A 21,281-nucleotide genomic window follows, 5' to 3' on the forward strand; every position below is an offset into this window, starting at 1 on the left:
CCCCTACCTGCTGGCAATCAATAAGGATGTCACCAGTGGAGGAAGGATCCAAAAGGCCAGGGGAGTGCCAAATGTGTGAATAATACTGGGATTCCTAGAGGACTCCTTAGAAGCCAATAGAACCTGGAGGTGCCCAAAAAGATAGGGGTTGTCCAGAGAAGCACATGAGTAAATACCCCTGTTCAAAATGGATCTGAATCGCCAAGTTACACAGAGGGATCAACGCAATGCCTTTATTCTTAGTGGACAATGGGCAAACATTTTGCTTTAAGTAGATCTATTACCCACACATAATAAAAGTTCTTTCCAAATTAAACAGAAAACAAAAAATCTTGTTTTTTTATTAAAACATCCATACATGTTATAAAGGTATTTAACATTTTCAGCTGTTAATCAGATATTGCCTGCCCAGTCAATTACTTTACTAGATGTCACTGCCCATCTAGGAAACATCAGGTCCACCATTCTAGCGCATAAGGCCAGGTTTGTTTCATTCCAAAATCTTGTTTAATTACAGCTTTCAGAAAAATGTTGTCTGCCTGCTTGCTGTGATTGTGAACAAAATGTAAATAATTTATATAGTGTACATAAAGTTTATTTTGCTTAACAAACACAATAGAAAATGATTTGGAATTATTTCTTAGGATGACAGGTCACCTTTAACTTTATATTGACGAATAGCCTACTTAATCTATGACCCATATAGTGGTGTAACTACTGCCAAATCAAACCCTGTGGCCACAGGGGGGACCTGGGGGTACAGGGTGCCTAGCAGGGGTCTGCTTTTCTTGGAAGTATGTGTGGTTGGGGACTTGCGGGTGAACCACGAGTATGGGCACCTTTGGATCGCGGGTCGCCCATGAGTATTGGCACCCCAAGGCCCCTGGATCATTACTGTCTAGTGATACATACATGTATAAAAAGAGGTATAATAGGTAATTCTTTTCATTTCAAAATTAAGGAAAGGCTCTTTCAAATAGCAACACCCTCGCTGTTTCCTGAATTTCCCGGGAAATTCGCAAATTTTTCGGTAAAACGAAATGGGAGAAATTTGCCCTTCACTCCCTGGAAACAGGGTATCTAAAACTGGCTCCTTTAGCAAGGTTCTTCTGCCCTAGTTAGTCACCCATGTGATGAACCAAATTTGGCTGATCCATTTGCTGGCCTGAAAGCCAACAATCAGATTGTACTATAGGCCTACAGGGACTCACAAAAACAGCATCAATGCACCTGATGAGATGTTCTGTTGACACAAAGCACCCGCTTCGATGAAGAGTTTATGAAAATGACAGTATAAAGGGAACATACATATGAAAGGCTGATTCATTATAAAATTTGAGGTTTCTAGGTTTAGTCTTATCCATGGTATTATTAGAGAACCCTCGGCCCTGGTGTGAAATATGGAACTGAGCCCCACTCACCTGAATGTTTATTATCACAAATAAGAGTGCTTCTTATAATAATAGTAAGGTACATGATATTTTCAACATATTGTAAGATGTCAAATATTTCCAGTTCCCCATTCCTAATCCCTGTATATTAATGTATAGTAAATTAAAGTATTTAATAAAATTGTGCTCCACGGAACTGATTTTGTAACCACACACACATTTAGGTAAGTAAAATAGTATATATATATATATATATATATATATATATATATATATATATATATATATATATATATATATGTCCTAACAATGCTCACACTGCTTGAAAGTTGTCACATGTGGGTTATTGTATTTGCATTGTCGTACTTCACTAAAATAAACTGGATACATTAATCACTATGAGCTTTCTCTGAAGCAGCAGTGCCCCCTGTCTTTTAGAATCGTAATCTAGATCTTCAGTTTGAATTCCCTTGTTTTAATGCTTGTGTCCACATAATATTTGTGGAAGTCTTTAAACCGCAGTTGCTATAATTATGTGAAGTAAACTTGTCAGACAAAATGATATGGACACACAAGGTATTCGTAAAAAGGTGTAGCTTTGTATGAAGAATAAACATTCCTGACAGAAATATAAGAACATTTATATCACATTATTTAGACTGTAAGCCCTAGGGGGTAGGGTCCTCTAGCCTTTTGTTTCCTTGACACTGATCTTGAGACCTGTGGGTGCTCGCCTTTTTCCAGGATATTTATATATATATATATATATATATATATATATATATATATATATATATATATATATATATATATATATATATATATACTGTGAAAGGCTTTAGCACACACTTCAAAAGTTACATACCTGGGTGCAGTTCAGAAATCAAATATCCAAAGGCAGAAAAAGCTGAAGCACACCAGGATTTTCTTCAAACAGATAAAGCTTTCATTACATCAACGTTTCGGTCCTCGCATGGAGCCTTTATCAAGATAAATCTTGATATATCTTGATAAAGGCTCCATGCGAGGGCCGAAACGTTGATGTAATAAAAGCTTTATCTTTTTGAAGAAAATCCTGGTGTGCTTCAGCTTTTTCTGCATATATATATATATATATATATATATATATATATATATATATATATATATATATATGTATATATATATATATATATATGTGTGTGTGTGTGTCATAAATTGTCTCTAATATTTGAGTTGCAAATTGCCGTCAATATTTTGTCCTAAATCTATAGAGTAATTAGAGGGTTTAAATATATTGGCAAGGCTACAGGCAATAAGGCAGATAAATAACTGTCTGATTAATTGATCTGGGGCTAGAAAAAATAAAGAAACCCTGAAACATGGATTGGAATAATCAATCGGGTATAAAAGGAACGTGACATAGTGTAGCCACATCTCCTCTAATGAAGCACCTAATGGAGTGAAACGCGTCAGGAGGGAGTGGCTGGCATGTGGTATGCTGACAGAGGTATGATATTGCTGTGGGGTTTGTTGAATATTATATAATATTATGCCTTTTTGCTGTTGTTTTCTGTAATTGTTTTGTACCAATACACTCTTGGAGTGAGTAACCTTGCATATCATTAATTCTTTTTCCTATATGTTACAGGACCCCATGCTTCGTGCTCACTTGCTCAGAGTAATTTTCCATGTAATTGATTGAGTATTTGAGTAGTAGGGCATAGCTACTCTCTACACAGAACATACTGCCACTGCATAACTATACATGTGAGAAAGCTGCTATATTGCTTATCTTGGGTGAGATATTCTCCACAAGCAGATTTAACTGAACCAGCTAATATTAGAGAACACATGGCATCTTTCTCTGGTATCTACTGTATGTCGTAGGTGAAGCAAGAAATAATCAGCCTCCATGTTACTCCATGTTACTGCATGCATTACTACCAATATGCAGAGAAGGAATGTTGCAGTGGACAGAATGTTATGCCCACCCCTAATATATCAAATGACTAAAAAAATGAATAAGAATAATAACTTCTGCATTGACAGTTTATTAGACATTACACAATGATTCACAGTAAAGAAACATTTCTTAGTGGGAAGAACATTATTACATTATTATTCAGTTGTGTACATGGATCCCATAAACTTAGGATGTTAAAGTCATGGCCCCTCAGCTTTTGGAAAGAAAGACAGCCTGGATGTGGATGCTAGGAAATACAACTCACAAAAGCTGTGGGGCTGTGAATTTGCCAGCCATGATGCAAATGTTTTAGTAATGTAAAAATGCTGTATTAAAAAATAAGCCAACAAAAATATATAAAGCTAGAGTGCAAATGGGCAATAACAATGTGATGTAGGTGTCTTGTGCATGCAGTAGACTGTAACCTGTATAGAATGGTTATGTTAAAAAAAAAAAACATTGAAGCTGCCTTTCCTGATAAGACAGAGGTAGACAGAGAGAGTGAGTATGTGGATTCTTTTAGTCACGAGCAATCCCAGTGTTCCTTATTGTCATGCATTTTATAGTGTGATGAGGGGCCAACTGTTATTTTTCTTCATTCAGCAACAGAAACCAGCAAAAATTAATCTAAGCTATAGTATCTGAAATTCGTGAATTAAGTGTTTTTTAGGTAATACAACCACTTGTTTCATAAAGATGCCTGCATTTGCTGGAACATTTGCAGGCATGATGATCAATTAATTATTTAAAAAAACATTATTCATGTACTGAAAATACACTTCATAGCTTAGATTATCTGAAATAGGACTGCAGCGTTCCACGGCGCCGAATATCACATGTCCAGCAATGGAATCCACCTCCTAATGAATTCGCATGGCGAATATTGACTTTGACGGTAGAAATGCCTGTTCAGAAAGAATGAAAACATGCCAGTGTAAGTCTCTTCAAAAGTGCCTTTAGCTGAAGTGTTGTGCCTTATATTAGATGTGTCTTTCTTCTCTCTCTCTTCTTGCTTCCTTGATACTTTTTATTTCTGCAGCTATCTATGTAATCTACAGGACCTTACACAGACACAGGCTACATATGTGAATAATAGTCAATTTTATCTTGGAAGAGCAAACCGCTTGAAAAGTATGTCTGTAAATAACAGCCTCTTCCAAATTATTAATGGAACATATTGTGTTGGTAATATCAGCCTGCCATTAACTACCCAAGCTTACCTAATTTTTCAAACATCTTTTGAATAGAGGTTTCGTTGGCATCCACCATCACACGCTTCTCATCCAACATTAAGACATTCATGGAAAGCCATTTTGAGGACATCCATAGAGGATGATCTTAGCAAAAAGAAAACAATAACAATTAGAGAAAAATGCTACTAGTAGAGTTGCCTGATTATATTGTATAAAAAATGTATATTATACTTACTATCTGGGATTAATGGAGTTGGGGGAGTAACCACAGTCCAGCCAGCTTTCTTAAATAGTTCAATCTATAAAATGTAATTAAAGAGTTTGGGTTAGTTCTAATAGCATATTTAAATTATATATGCTTTGCAAACAGAAAAAATTACTGTACCACAAAATATGTTTGAAACATAGGAGATAGAAAACTACCAAATCTATGACAGATGATGACTTATGAGTTTGCTAAGAAAACAGTAAACGGTTAAATGATATACAGGCATGGGACCTGTTATCCAGAATGCTCGGGACCTGGGGCTTTCCGGATAACAAATCTTTCCGTAATTTGGATCTTCATATCATGTCTACTAGAAAATTATGTAAACATTAAATAAACACAATAGACTGATTCTGCTTTCAGTAAGGATTAATTATATTTTAGTTTGGACCAAGTACAAGGTACTGTTTAATTAATACAGAGAAAAAGGAAATCATTATTATATATTGATGTATATTGATGTTATCTGACCATTTGGGACTTCCGTCTGCAATGGCATTCAAAGATATGTAGTATTCACTAATATCTAAATAATAAGAACCATTTATTGCTCCTTTAATAAAGAGCTTATACTTGAACTTGAACTTATATGGTTCAGCGTTAAATAATCCTCCATGAGAGTCATTCCTAAGGGTTTACTCTTAATCATAATTTCTCTAGGCACACTTCACTTTTCATAAAGGTGGCTTACCTGGTGGCAAGGGCGATCTGGATTAGAAAGCACAAGGCCAGGCCCAATAATGTTGAAGGTAGCATCAATGTGCATTGGGTTTGGGTCCTTAAATGAAATGATGTGTACTTTGTAATCTGGTGCCAAATGCCTTCGCATCCATTCAATGCCGAGGTAGTTTGTAACCTGGAAACAGATCATCACCAGTAAAACTTTCAAAGAAAAAGCTGAAATGCATTTATGGTATAGGATCACTTATTTGTATGATCCATAAAAAGAAATCCATTTAATCTTTATTTGCTTATGTATACCTGGCTTCTCTGTGCAAATATATCTCTCCCAGCTCTCATAAAGTCAGCAGCATCAAAACAGGGCTCAAATTCTGTTGTAACAAATTTTCCCATAGCAGCCAGTTTATGTCTGTCCTCCACGGTACGAATGGGATAATCCTAAAGGAGAAAAAGCAGAAGTTTTAACACTGGGCACGTCATCCTAGTAAGTAAATGTGTACACGTGAATGTGTGTATACTATGAACCACTTGTGAGGCATGTGTGACATGGAGTGCTTTAATAAATTATTATATAATTCATGTGTATTCATTTTTATATTTAGATTAGTGCTCTTCTTTGACTTTGTGATTTAGAGTTTGTTAGAAGTTTTTTTAGAAGTTAAAAAGCTAATAAGAATAGGAAAAGCCACCAAAGCAAGCGTTAAGTGGCGATTTAATAGGCCACAGACAGGGAATTTAAACTGGGCCACAGAATATGCTTGCAGCCCACAAACATGACTGTAAAATTGTATCTGCAATCCTGTGTTAGAATAATTACACTGCAGTAATTACACTGCTGATTAGGAGAAAACATCAAGGGGCTGATTCACTAAGGGTCGAATATCGAGGGTTAATTAACCCTCGATATTCGACTGGGAATTGAAATCCGTCGACTTCGAATAACGAAGTCGAAGGATTTAGCGCAGATAGTACGATCGAAGGATTATTCCTTCGATCGAACGATAAAATCCTTCGAATCGAACGATTCGAAGGATTTAAATTCAACGATCGAAGGAATATCCTTCGATCAAAAAAAGTTAGGCAAGCCTATGGGGACCTTCCCCATAGGCTAACATTGACTTCGGTAGCTTTTAGATGGCGAACCAGGGGGTCGAATTATATATTAAAGAGACAGTACTTCGACTATCGAATGGTCGAATAGTCGAACGATTTTTACTTCGAATCCTTCGATTCGAAGTCGTAGTCGAAGGTCGAAGTAGCCCATTTGATGGTCGAAGTAGCCCAAAAAAACTTTGAAATTCGAAGTTTTTTTACTTCGAATCCTTCACTCGAAGTTAGTGAATCGGCCCCCAAGTGTAAATGATATATATCTTACACTGAATTAAGAGTGTATGGTTGGAATAAAGTAAGGTAAGGGGAAACCTATGCTTCCTCTCTAGGGCTGATCCGAGACTGAGCTAATAGGTACATTTATGTCATGTAATGTGATGGCTGTCCTTACGGTGCTTTACAAAAATAGTTATACATAGATGGCAATGTTTTGTTTGTTTGTTTGGTTGGTTTTTCAAACTCTTTATTTTGTACTTAAAAAAAAAACAAAAATATTACAAATTTGAAATACTTTTACTGAACTATTCCATTTATTTCAAATGAAGTTTGCCTCCTGTCCTTAAACTATCATAAAGATCAGGAAAACAAAATAGCTTGCATATTATGACCCAACCTGCAAAAATGATACAGGCATGGGACCAGTTATGCAGAATGCTCGGGACCTGGGGTTTTCCAGCTAACGGATCTTTATGTAATTTGGATCTTCATGCCTTAAGTCTACTAGAAAATGATGTAAACATTAAATAAACCCAAAAGGCTGGTTTTGCTTCCAATAAGGATTAATTATATCTTAGTTTGGCTCCAGTACAAGGTACTGATTTATTATTACAAAGAAAAAGGAAAAACTTTTTAGAAATTTGGATTATTTTGATAAAACAAAGCCTGTTGGAGACTGCCTTTCCATAATTCTGAGCTTTCAGGTTTCAGGATAACAGATCCCATAACGGGTCCCATACCTGTACTTGATGCCAATATACTGTAAGGAACACAGTAGACAGATCATGTGTATAGAAAGGTGAGTATTTTATTTACAGAAAAGTGTCAACCCTACATATAAACCCTATCACCAACTTGAAAATAAAGTTGCACATGACAATTTTTTGTTAATTAAAAAGTGGTTACTGAGGAATAGAAGCAGACTGGAAATGTTCTTTGGCAGCCGGCTGAGAGCTTTGCTACTGTGCAATAGAACCCTGTGGCAGAGAGCTTGTTAGAGTCCCCAGAGTGAAATTCTGCCACACTCTATTCACTTCAAAAGGGTTCAGCCTTCAATAAATATGTCCCTAAAAATCTCATACCAGTGACAGGGGACTTTTGTGAGCATTTTTTTGCTTGATATGCCCAATAGGGTTGCAAGCAGTGGTTACAGTGATAAGCTAAATCATAACTCACTTGTTACAATAAGTGTCCAGAAGAAAAAAGCAGTTGAAAGAGCAAAACCTTATCAATGTACAGACATTAAGTCAGCTGCAATTCCTTAAAAGGAGGCCCGTGAGATCTATTATTCTCCGGGCTAGGTGTTGCTAACTGCCAGTAGGAGGGGATGAGGGTCTTTCTAGTTCCGCTCAACTTGGCTCAGGGCAGGTATGAGAGGGGAGGAGATTAAAACTTAAAAGGTGAGATGGTGGGGGAAAAGGGGTCAGATAACCAAAATAAAAAGCAGTTGAAAAAGCAAAACCTTATCAATGTACCGACACTAAATTATTGTCTTGTTATTGAATTGTTCAGTATAGAAGCAGAACACTGTACACATATTGTTGTGCGAGCTTCATTTGCAACAAAGTAGCTATCTTGCAGGTTGTACTGTTGCAAGCCAATGTGAAACAATTCCAGGGGTATCTGATATGGTAAAATCAATTAAATTATTTTGTGCCTAAGGCAGAGTCCAGTCTTCTATCAGTGGTTTGATAATACCTGGTTTATTTGCTATTAGAAGAAACTCATTCACCCTTTTGATTTTTTTATTTAGCTGATTCCATTTACAGTGTTTTCAATAAACAGTCTGCATTGCTACTTGCCTTAACCCAAAGTTAACAAGGTTTCAAATCCCAAAGCTGCGCTACAGGTAAACCTAAGGATGCCACCCATTAGATGGCAAAGGTTTTCTATTTATATATTTTAATAGTGCATTAAGGTAGTCATTTCATTTTAAAAAAAACAAAGGGAAGGTGAGCTTATATATGAGAGGAAGAAACGGTAACCTTAAAACTGAGGGCAAATCATTTGTAATTTATAAAATGTATGATTTGCAATAAATAAATCATCATGTAAATATTATACACTAATAAGGGATGTGGTTAGACAAACACAGTTAAGTGATGTGTGCACAGACACTCACAAGACAGTGTACTTGCATTTAAACTCACACAAAACACACCTGCAGAGAAAGGAGCCAGACCCTGTGCTCTTCAGCGCCATCTCTTGCTCAGGATCTTTAAACAGCTGAACACAGCCAGCATCTCCTGATTTTGCCCAATTGTTATAGCGTCTCTGCCACCAACAATCCAAGAGATAAGGTACGAGTGGAGAGGCAGAAACTGAAAAATACATTAGCCCTTACCTAGCTTTCAAAGCCTTATTACCAAAGAAACTGCCAGAAAACCTTAATAGCCTGGTGAATTTACCTGGTCATAGAGTTCATCAGCCATTGTTGGTTTAGGTGCAGTGGTCCACTTTGCCCCCCGGCGGAAATAATCCTTAATGAGAGGACGGTAAGCTCTGTATTCAAAGAAACGAGCTCGCCATGCCATAGGAGCTTCAATGATCTCATTCCCAACAACGAGCAGGATGTCTCGAGGCATAGCAGCATACATTCCTGAAATGTGGCACACCAACAATGAACATGTCAAGAAAACATAAACATACAGGTTCAGTGGCATGCTGATTTGCAATAGATTAGCTTCAAGCAGGGTTGCAGGTCTTGTTCTTTTCGTTATACATGGAAACATAAATTGGCAATCCTGAACGAATATTTTCGAATTCGAATTTTCGAGATTTTTTTGGCCAAAACTGTCAAATTCGACTAGGGAATTATTAAAATTGGAATCGAGTTTTTTTTAAAAAATTCTAATTCGCTTTTCAAGATTTATCATACACTGGCCCTTTAAGAACTAGAATTCAACTATTCACCACCTTAAACATGCCGAATTGCTGTTTTAGCTTATGGAAGATGTCCTGGGATCAATTAAGAGTTTGTTTTTTAAAATTCTAGTCGAATTCAATTTGAGTTTGCAGGTCGATCCTATTCACTCGACTTTGAAAAATTAATTTGTTTTTAAATAAATTTCAATTGGTCAAATTTCGAGTTCATGGAAGTTTATGGGAGTTGAAAATAACTCGTGCCATGGTCAGTGAGGTGAATTTTTGATCATGCCCATTTTATGGCAACATACTATAATTACCATATCCATTTTACAAAATTTGGCAGGTTATGAAAGTTTAAACCCATTTCTGGGTGTTTTAGTGCAATTGTTTATGTGTTAAGGAGGCCATAGACGCTCAGATAATATCGTACGAAACATATTTTCGTATGATATTCGGTGCGTGTATGGTGGGAAAAGAGCCAACTGATATCGGACTTGGATATCGGTCGGCTCGTCAATCGGGCTGGACAGAAAATTTTGATTGGGTGCCTTTGAAGGCACCCAAACATTAGCCATTGTTAGTGCTGAATCGTCAGATACAGGTAGATTTCTATTGTTTCCACCTGTATATCTGATAATTCAGCTCTACACATGTGTATTGAAAGAAACGATCTTTCTTGGAAAGATCTTTTCCAAGAAAGATCATAATTGTTACGTCTATGGCCACCTTTAAGCTGGCCATAGACGTGCAGATATACCTGCAATATCGGACGAATGATCGGACATCTCCTGACCTGCCACTAACCTTTCAGATTAAATAAAGTAGTAAAAGAACAGATCAGACGATGTTCTGCCCGTACAGCAATCGTACGAAAGGTATGTCTGACAAAAGCAGGTGGCAGTCTCCATCAGATATCAGCAGATCGGCAATACATGCAGAGATATTATCAGTAGCCGGTAGAAATTTTCTAACCTGACCGACGGAATCAAAGATCTGTACGATCATATCTGCACGTCTATTGTCAACTTTATAACAGTTTTGCTAATGAAAATGAATTGCCCTTTAAGCTGCAAGTCTCTTTTCTCCCAAGAGACCTGCTTATCTTAAATAGTTACAATTGTTTCTCTGCTTATCTTAAATTGTTACAAAAGTATCTATCTAAGTATCTAAGTCCCCATAGGAGAAGATTTCTTGTGCCGAACGACCGATTTTAGCGAAGTCCGACCAATTCTTCGAAATTATCGTGCGGTTAGTGGGATTCAAACGATCGAACATCTTACGATTTTTCGGCCGACATCTGTCAGGAAATTGATCGGCCAGGTTAAAAATCTTTGTCAGTCCCAGTGCAATCTATCTATGTTTGCAGGGCCAAGCAGGCAGTTACCCTTGGTTTTCCTGGCAAATTGGCCTTTTTAGTTGATGGACAATTCGTACGGTCGTATGATCGTTCCGAGATAATCGTGGTCTAACGATGATGATCGGATCTTTTAAAAATCTCAACATGTATGGCCAGCTTATGTGCAGCTGCTGACTGTTCTGCCAAAACGCCTCTTATTTTAAGAGAAAGTCAGACATTTCAGTAAGAAACCCGGAACTGCAGGCTGAGATGTCAAAATCGCCACTGTCTAGCATTTTCTCTACTTCCAGCAAACTATAATAAATTGTACATTGTTTATCATAAGCTGCCATTTTGTGATGTTCTCTGTGTCACTCACTGATCACCTGACAGGAAATAAAGCAGGTCTCTGTGACAGGAGAAAATGTCAAAGTAGCAGACACAGCTCTGCCCATTTCATTGGCTGATATAACCTATGTAACCTAACTGTATGCATGCAATTGGTTATGTGTGAGCACAAAGCTTTAAAAAACACGAGGAAGGATTTCAGTGTGTTAACTGGCAATACAGAACCATCCAGTGCCACATATTATATAACAGTATATTAGAACAAAACTCTTTTCATGAAAAGGCTTTCTTAATATGAAAAGCCGTTTTAAATATGAGCTTTTTTTTGTGATACACAGTATTATATATAGACACCTACAATGTTTAGAGGTATAGTCTCCCCTTAATAACAAATGCTAAAATATAATGTTTGTGGAATCCTGAAAATATATGTGGAAATGAGCAAATTACCTGTAGATTCAAAGTCAGGTGTTTTGTATTTCACTGACCAATCAATGACCTCAGGTCTTTGCACAATAACTCCTTCATGTCTGAGAACATTGCACATTTCCTCAATTTCCTCTGTTGCCTTTTTTACATGATCCACAGGAAAACTTTGACCTCCGTGCTTCTGGTAAAAAGGCCAGTATTTTTCATATGTATTTGCCTATAATAGAACAAAATCCATAGTGAATGAAAATAGCTATACGCTTCTCCAATTCTGGGTGACATGTACGGATTGGAAATTCTGGCAAGTCTGGAATGTAAGGTAATTTCATGTGACTGAACTTTTCAATATGCGCATCTAAACGTCAGCTGGCTGCTTTACTGTCTTTTTCCAGGTTTTTCATTCAAAACATTTAAGTATTTCTATAAAATATATCACAGGGAGCAGATTTCATAATTGGTATGTTTGCAAGGACACCAGATGGCCTGTTCTCTATTTTCTGTTCTGTATTCAAAATGGATCAAAGAAAGTTTGATCACCTGACCCCAGTTGACATTGTGTGTGCCTTTTGGCTCTTACACACGGGTGGTTTTTCCTGCACTCCCCTGCGTTGCGATTTCTTCCATTCAGCCGCAGGAGTAGATGCTCTCAATTATTGTGAAGGGGGCTGTACTCACCCAGACGTATGTATGCGCCGGGCGCAGGTGAAATGCAACATGCTGCGTCCCACCTGCATTTGGCACTTACATGCATCTGTGTGAGTACAGCCCACTTAACAATAATTGAGTGTGTCCATACTGCTCTCCCCTGTGGCTGAACGGAAGAAAGTGCAACGCAGAGGAGTGCAGGAAAAACCGCCCTTGTGTAAGAGCCCTTTGACCTTCAAATACTCCCTCTTTCTGACTCTAATTGCATATTAGTTTTAGCCCAGTGTGCCAGTCGTGTGTTTCACTGCTGGTGTTTCCCATTAAGTTAATGCTTAAACCCTTCAGAGCTGATAGTATATAGCTTTTACAAACCTGTTAGGGCAGGACTTCACGGCCGATTCCGCCGCGATCTGACACGATGCGCAAATTCACAGGCGTCACGTCGGATGCGACGGAAACAAGGTAAGTAATTCAATTGTCATATCGTGTCGCTGCATTGATGAGACTCAACTGTCGGATGCAGACGCTGCACGGAAACAAGGTAAGTAATTCAATTGTCGCATTGTGTTGCTGCATTGATGCAACGCGACTGTCGGATGCAGACACATCAATGCAGCGACACAGTGCGACAATTGAATGACTTACTTTGTTTCCGTCGCGTTCGACGTGACGCCTGCGATTTTGCGCAGCGTGTCAGATCGCGGCGGAATCGGCCGTGAAGTCCTGCCCTTAAAGTATACGGTGGCTCATCCACAAGAGAATGTGCAAATGAATGTGCAGTGCATTGAATGCAAATACATTTCTTGCTCCAAGCAAAATGCTGGCTTTGATCAGGTCTTACAAAAAAAGTTCCATAATTAAAATTCTTACTGTAATAACTGTCTATTGAAAGATATTAAATTGTGAAATGTGAAGTTTGTTTATTTTATTTATTATTTATGACTTGTATTACATTTCCTCCTAGGGGTCTTAAGTTATTTTTAATGTGTATAGTTCAGCAACTTCTGCTCTGTGTGCCTGCCTTTCCATGCATTACTATATAGATGTACCTCAGGTGAGAAAATAGAAGAGATCTTGTTATATTTCATTATTTAGTGTGACATTCACAGCCATTATTATTTGTGCTTTATGAAAGGCCTTCAAGTCACAATCCCCTACTGTACTGCACTCGCTTGCATCTGTTACATAATCCATTCATTTCTCCTTCTCTTTCTGAGAAAAATATTTTAGGAACACGATGCAACCCTATATCTTATGGACAGCCGGCTCGTTAAAGAGTGTGCGTGTCCTAAGCTTAATGACTTTTCCAGGCCTTTCGTTTTAGCTTCTATTTTCTCAATGGAATGACAGAGAAGTATATTGTTTTTAAACAGTCAGACCTACACAGGAGAATTCACCTGCAATTGTAACATTTAGTATAGTATACATATGGGTATTCTAAAAGATCTGTCTCTGTATTTTTAAAGTATTAATTTTTTGTTCGGCTGTTCTGGTACACTCTGGTATTTTAAATGCAACCTGAATGTTAATCACTCACCCCAGCAGGTAGACAGTGGTTTGTACATTGGAACACAATGAAAATTTAACCTTCTAACAAAAGTTCTTAGGGATACTCAGGCCCAAATTTGTGGGAATGTCTCAAAAGGCCAAGCATAGCAAGACATACTGGCCATGGGTGGTACATTCATATTGATTCACCCAGCCCCCAGAGTGGCTTTGCTTTCCAAAATGGTACTAGCAGTAAAAGTAGGAGTGGGTGGGGAAAGCAGATTGCAAGGTGTTGGTGGGGTTAGTGGTGGCAGCCAGTCTAGGGGACAGTTAATTAAAATCCAGTTCTAGGGACACTGATTTTAGAATCTACAAGCTGCATAATATTTTTAAATCAAAGTTTGAGAGAGGCAGATAAGAACAAAAAATAAGACCAGTTGCAAAAGTGCATTAATTACCTAGATCTTGGGAATATTATTTTGTATTAATTTTGAAGTGTAACTAAACCCACCTCTTGGCTCCACAGACCCTCTCCTGAATCACATCACTGCCCAGCTGAATTACCTTTCTCTGCCATTATATCAATTATAAGAACACTTGGACTGGTGCGATCCCTTGGCTATGCCACTGAAGTTAGTTTTGCCCCCACTTAAGTCACCCAAATCAGTCAAAATTATTAAACATTAATGAATTTGCAGGTATGTTAAATCGCCTACAATATCAAATGGGAGTGGAAGGTAAAAGCCAAAAAATTTAAAAAAAAAATAAATATCAAATTATAGGTCATTTGAGCTTCCCCCTTATTATAGAGTAACCCAGCTTAAAAAAAAACCTCAGAGCAGGGCTTTATGAATTGTATCACAAAATGGACTGAGGGCAGAGCAGAGTGAGGCAGGAGAGCACATGAGAGGGAAATATCATTATCTGTGCTGTACTGTCAATTCATCTGTATCATGCTCATTCCAGTTGGTGCTGCAGGGAAATGTCTTCTGGAAAAGTAGTGGCCCTGCCATTCACAGTGATGCACTGCCTGGGCTCTAACGTAACAGTCCTTGACATGTCACATGCTTTTCATGTGCCATTCCCTTCATTGAGTGATGACCATTTACACTTTTTTTTTGGTAGGAACACATGGTCCTTTTATACACAGTTACGTTCTCTGAAATGTGCAGTACAGTAAGGGTGTTTCAAACAAGGCAGCCATACTGATTAAAAAAAAAAAAGTGATGCAAGCATCATTTCTATATTTGGATCTTAGTGCTGCAGTCCAATATTCCTCTTATGTCCAGAGCATGTGGTAATGGACCAAGAACCAAGAATAATTTTACCCATACAAAATTATTTCCATGATGACATGTTACAATAAGTAGGAAGTGAAACAAACTGCTGTTTCTGTCAATATATTAATGTATGAAAATATAAGTGTATATAATGCCTATCAACATTTCCATTCAGACAAACAGGACGCCAGTTACACACAGCCATACCCTCTACTCTACCCCAAACAATGCCATCTCTCTAGTAAGCCCAGTTATATAAATACTGTTGACCGGGCCCAAGTGCAGAATGTGCCCCTGTTGAAAAAAGATACACATTCATTTGGTTCAACCTTTTAACTCTATATATATAATCTGTTTAAGGCCAATCTCTTAGACTAGTACTCTGCATGCCCTCACCCATAAAATTCCCAGCACTTTCATACCTTTTTTTGTAACTCCAGCAGGCCCCAATGGGGTATGAGCCCAAGTGTGATCACACCCACCCCCTGCATCCCTAGTAATGATGTCACTGAGCAATCCCCCTTAACAGAAACTCTAGGGAAGCTAAGTAAAATTATACATGCATTTAAAGAATGTAATGTTTTGTGTCAGGCCATGTAATTTAATTCGGAGGGATGAACGTTGCCCACCCTGATATTTGAAAATTGTGCATACTGTATATATCATACATAAGAGGAAAATTTGATTAAATTATTTTTCTAAACATACCTTTACTTCCACAGAGAATTCTGGGACATTGGCGTTTTCAGGTCTGCCCACAATGACTTCCTCCAGTGGGTCCCATTCATTGTAAGAACAGACAGGAGATTCTTGGGCAGCGGGGTCTCTGACCTTCTCGTCAGCAGCACAGGGTTTTTCCGACACTGCAGCTGCCTGGGTGCTCTGGAAACTTCGCTGCACCCATCCGACAAAGCTTTTCCTTAGCTAAAAATTGACACAGAATAGCATTGGAAATTTAGTGAAAGTGTGTGAAATATGCTAAAAAATAGACAAAGTAAATAAAACACTATGGCCATGATTTTGCCCTTCTCAGGATGCAGTGGTCTAGTAAGCATACCCCATGACCTGCGCATAATGACCTGTAGTGTCATCCACAATGTGATTTTATTTTGTCAAAATCCACTTAACAATGGTTTCACATGGAATAATGTACAATAGCACAGATCTGCAAATTAGGGATGCACCGAATCCACTATTTTGGATTCGGCTGAACCCCGAATCCTTTGTGAAAGATTCGGCCGAATACCGAACCGAATCCAAAGGGAAAAATTTTTTACTTCCTTGTTTTGTGACAAAAAGTCACGCGATTTCCCTCCCCACCCCTAATTTGCATATGCTAATTAGGATTCTGTTCGGCCGGGCAGAAGGATTCGTCGAATCCAAATCCTGCTGAAAAAGGCCGAATCCCAACCGAATCCTGGATTCGGTGCATCACTACTGCAAATATTTGTGGACTTGTCAATCTATACACCGTAGTTAAAAATATTTTAAATTAACCAAGTATGACTACAGAAACAGTACATACACCACAGAACATCCATGCCTGAGACAGGCTTTGCTTGTTGATTGATAATTGCATACTGTATATACAAGTCATTAAAATATTTTTTACATGCCCTTATTTCGGCATAGGTTATTCTACATAGGGATACTTGCATAATGTATATTTAGCTATATTTATGTTGTGTTTCATATCAGCTGCTCTGACAAGAATCTTATACATAGGCAGCTAGTTTTTTTTATTACATTATCTTAGGTAGGATTACACTTCAGAAAATGCAAATAAAGTATTAATTTTTTTTCGTGAATCCTTAACTGATCACTATAATGTCCGTATGGGTGCTCCAGCGGGAACTCGCTTCATTTTCCTTGGTAACTTAGTGATTTCATGTTTTGCTATCTCTAAAATAGCTTCTCGATAGGAGGATACAATCAGCTTCCTGCACTGCAGAACAGGAAACCTACAATACAAAGGAATTCTTCCCTATGAACATTTTTTTTTCACTAAAGGTTAAGGGCAATGTCACATGGGTCAGTTTCAGGTGTTACTTTGTAGCCCGCTACATGCAGGAACAAAACACCCGAAATCACCATTTATTGTCCATTAGGAGAATCTACTGACAAGTGCTGCTGCTCTTGAGTCATTCTTATAGGAAACAATAGAGTATAATTTTTGCCCCACGTGTTTAATTTGCTAAAAATGCTGCAAAATGTAACCCTGTGCAATTGCCCTTAATAAAAAAAACAATGCTGTTTTTTGCATACACGGTAATACACCTACCCCGCAGACCTAAAAGGAGTTTATTCCTGTTTATTTGTATATGTAGCATACTGACAATGGCCTAAAATCTGCATTTTGTCCATGTAAATAAATGGAGTCAACATAATAACTCAGAAATGACAGTAGGTGTTAGCTGAGGACAGGCTAACTGTCAATTAACAGCATTGTGAGAAAATCCCTTGAAACTGGCTCCCAGGGTTCAGCCATATGGAGGGGTGCTGAACAGCTACAGCCACTGCCATATTGCTATATGTTTGTCTAGCTTAATACAAGTGTTGGTGTCTAGTGTTCTCTCCTCCCCCCAAAAAAAAGAAAGCAAAAAAAAACAAACAGTAGTATTTGAATGTCAGACAAATAAGAACATTCTCTTCCTTTTGCACTTCTTAAATTAAAAAAAAAAAAAAAAGACTGAGTGTCAATGGTGTATACTGTTTACTATAAGAAGTCATTATTTTACGGTACAGGTATATCCTAATTATTACAAATGTTTAGCTAATCTGTTTCTATGTCTAAATGTATTTTATTTTGAATGCCTGTATAGATACTTTAGTATGTGTTCTAATTGGGAAAGCTAGACATAAAAGGAACCTTTGTTGAGAGCCTGTTGTCACAGGAAAGATTGATGTATATGGTCTCTGCACTTATGTCGGTCTTTCATGCCAGGCAGCACGTAGACATTTGACTTGTTTCATAGATACAATGAGCTCTTGACTTCTGGACAACTAGTGGTCACAGTAAATCTTGTAACAGCTGTTGTAAACAGAATTATCCCTGCTATCTTATCAGAGGCCTCTGAGCAATGAGCTGTACATGTGGCTTTCCTATGGGCAGAACATTATCTGTGGAACTATGTGGGTAATCTAGAAAAATCTTGGAGCTCACTAGAGGTTTACTGCAAGTCAGTGTGAGCCCCAATACAGCTATAGATATGAGAAAGCAATTTTTTAGCTGTTGCAGCTCCACAATTCCCACACTCCTCAGCACTCAGGCAGTGACAGATTAGTGAATATTCTACTTTAAAGCCTGTTAATTGCTTTTATGTATGTATGTGTATTTTAATTTGTATAGCACTCCTTGAGGGCAAAGCACTGTACAGCAAAACAACAAATTAGTAGTGACAAACAAGGGGTCACTGCAATAATAAGTAACAATAAGTCCATTATTAGAAATACCATTCACATGAATATAAAATATAATTACAATACAGATTAAGTGCTCAGTGTCAAGGAAACAAAAGGACGTGTCCTATGTCACTGTGAATCTAAGGAATTTGGTGACAAAGCTAAAGTCTCAGTATCCTCAGCCTGAGCATTCCATGCATAAATACAATGCAGACATAATAACACAAATAGCATTTTGCAGTGTAATTTTATATATTCATTATAAAATTACATTGCAAATTCTAATTGTGCACTTTTTTATTGTTAGGGCTTTAGCAACTTCGGGCAACTTCGGGAATTGAAGCCCCGCGAGTGCATTGGCGCAGGCGATTTTTCATTTTAGAAGGCGGAAGGCAGGGAGAAGGCAGTTCAGGGAGACTGTCACCCTGAAGAAGAGGCGATTAGTCGCCAGGCGACTAAATCTCCCCAAATCTGCACGTGTACTAAAGCCCTTAATAGTACTGTTTACTGGAAACTTATAAAGAACTTTGTGTTAAGCAGTATAGAAGTTCCCTTTAATACATGAATACAAATGTGTAGAAATGAAACATTTGGCAAGTGATTTGCTATAAAAATGACTCCTAATGATATATCATGTATATGTTCTTTACAAGCAACAGCTGGATAAAACATTTACGTTTTTGATGGGAAAAAGTGTGCTGTTGAAGGTCTGAGAAAAGAGTTCAGCACACTTCTTCACACTATTGTCAGAGAGAGAGAGAGAGATGAAACACAGGAAATGGTAAGTCATAACAGGCAGTGTATAGCTGTCTAGCTCTGTGGGGAAGTTACAGATCTGCTTGTGGACTGCTTGTATTCCTGGGAATGCAAGGCTTGGGCAAAAATAGGAAAATACTGTAAACTCCCTTTGTAATGATGAGGTTTATGCCTTAAGAATGCTATATTAGGAATATCTCAATGTGTATTCGTATTTTGGGATCTTTTTTAAATCAGTTAATAATTAGTTTAAAGATTGATATATACAACAGCAGCATTTCTCTGTATAATATCGGGTACTACAATAATATTTATGCAGGAATTAATAAAAGAATGTATTGAATTGTGGGCCATCGCATAGTGGTATTTGGCAGGAAGCCTCACACACCCCAAAAAAAATAATAGTAGCAACCCTCAAGAATGAATGTTCTGAGCAGGCAATTCACACTGTCCTCATGCTTAATGTGAGTAAATAAAAACTACTTATGGAGAACATAGCTGATGAAATATTGAACCGTGCACTCATTGCCAGAGTAGAAATTCCAGAGAAAAAAAGAAATTCTGGCGCAGACAAAGCACATGTTATATACATGCACGTCATTTCGTACATGCTGGGACCCAGACGCCACTTTGCTTACAAGTTTTTAAGAAGTGTACACAACAGGGGAATGTCAGTGCACACAGAAATGATTGGGAATATGAAGCACAGTCAACAAAATTGTAGTCAATTGTCAGACAGGCTTGAAGAATAAGAGACTGTACTAGAAGGAATATATCTCAACAAAGAAACTGAAAAGCGCCTCTAGGTAAAGTTCAAAGCTAATCAGACTTCTAGTTATACTGTAATAGATAACACACTTGGATATCTCATGGTATGGTAGCATTTTCCCTACTGAGTACTCCAACCAGGAACATCTGATAGCGATAAGGATTTGAAAGTACTTTTAATGAACTCTCTGTACTTCACACTGTTACTTCACATGGCTCTACATGTGAAACATAATATATTAGAATGAATGAATACAGCTTACATATCGTGTATATTTTAAGCTATAAGGGAGTGGATTAAAAAAACTCAGAGGAGGTATAAAAATAAATCCTGTCCACTGTTGCCAGATCTGACATAAGATTGGGTAACTAGTGGTAAGGGAAAAACTTGGACATAAAGAAAGGCAGTGAGCTGTGGAACGCTGAAGTCATACAAGGAAAGACATGAAAATGCAGGAATACCAACCATGGATCCAATGTAATGAACTGCCTCAGCTCCCCTGCTTCCTCCTCTTACACATCTCACCCGCAGCATGGTGATCAGATTGCCTAGAGGGAATGTTCTCACTGGCTGGCTATGAGCTTGCTAGCTCTGTTCTCTCCCACTGAGGGCTAAGTGGTGTCTAGCCTTGGGCTGCTATGCTCTTTATATGAACTCCTAGCGCTTTCCATTGGCTGCTGCTGATAACAGGTGGTGATAGGGGCAGAGTTAAAGGTCACACATTCCCAGATTAGAAAGTGTCTCTTGCAAGAAATGTAACACCTTTTCCCTTTTTTAGCTACAGAAAGGATCAATGAGGAGTGAAATACAACATTGTAACATCTGGCGGGTCTGTTTAGTATTTAGGACTTGAATATAAACCTCATTGTGTTGTTGTAGTAACATCTGGCAGTATGGAGCAGATAGCTCATCAGTGCAGCAGCAGAGCTTGGTGCCACCCCATAGGGTTATTTTGACTCTTGTCCCTGTGGTAGAAAATATAATTTTAATATAGGGCTCGTGGTGTATGCTTGTAAGCACAGTCTCATAATTAGGGAGTTAAAAAGGCACTACGTTTGCCCAGGTGCAGTACTTGTCACCTGTTTCAAACAAAAAGGTTGGTATGGATTACTGCTCCTGGGCAAAATTGGTTGCTATGGATTACTGCTCCTGGGCA

At 38.0% G+C, this 21,281-nt stretch overlaps 1 protein-coding gene across 1 annotated transcript; it reads right to left on the minus strand.

The window, feature by feature from the left end:
• Nucleotides 1-3,408: 3,408 nt before the first annotated feature.
• On the minus strand, nt 3,409-20,771 carry gatm.S (glycine amidinotransferase (L-arginine:glycine amidinotransferase) S homeolog). Its single transcript, XM_018255392.2, has 9 exons — nt 20,591-20,771; nt 15,907-16,122; nt 11,807-12,002; nt 9,213-9,403; nt 5,779-5,916; nt 5,489-5,653; nt 4,765-4,828; nt 4,557-4,673; nt 3,409-4,241 (listed from the first exon to the last, which is right to left on the minus strand). Exons 1-9 carry the CDS (start codon nt 20,657-20,659, stop codon nt 4,129-4,131), a joined length of 1,269 nt encoding a protein of 422 aa, XP_018110881.1. The 5' UTR covers nt 20,660-20,771; the 3' UTR covers nt 3,409-4,128.
• Nucleotides 20,772-21,281: the final 510 nt, after the last annotated feature.

The sequence above is a fragment of the Xenopus laevis genome, chromosome 3S (genome assembly GCF_017654675.1).
Source record: "Xenopus laevis strain J_2021 chromosome 3S, Xenopus_laevis_v10.1, whole genome shotgun sequence".
NCBI classification, from domain to species: domain Eukaryota; kingdom Metazoa; phylum Chordata; class Amphibia; order Anura; family Pipidae; genus Xenopus; species Xenopus laevis.

Bases quoted from the DNA above. Each gene is read 5' to 3' on its own strand.
- gatm.S (XM_018255392.2), bottom strand. From the start codon at position 20,659: ATGCTGCGGGTGAGATGTGTAAGAGGAGGAAGCAGGGGAGCTGAGGCA. The intron at 16,123-20,590 runs GTTGGTATTCCT...GTCAATTTTTAG, and splicing joins TTCATTACATTGGATCCATG to CTAAGGAAAAGCTTTGTCGG. The intron at 4,242-4,556 runs GTAAGCTTGGGT...CTTTCTGAACAG, and splicing joins AAAGATGTTTGAAAAATTAG to GCATTTCTACCGTCAAAGTC.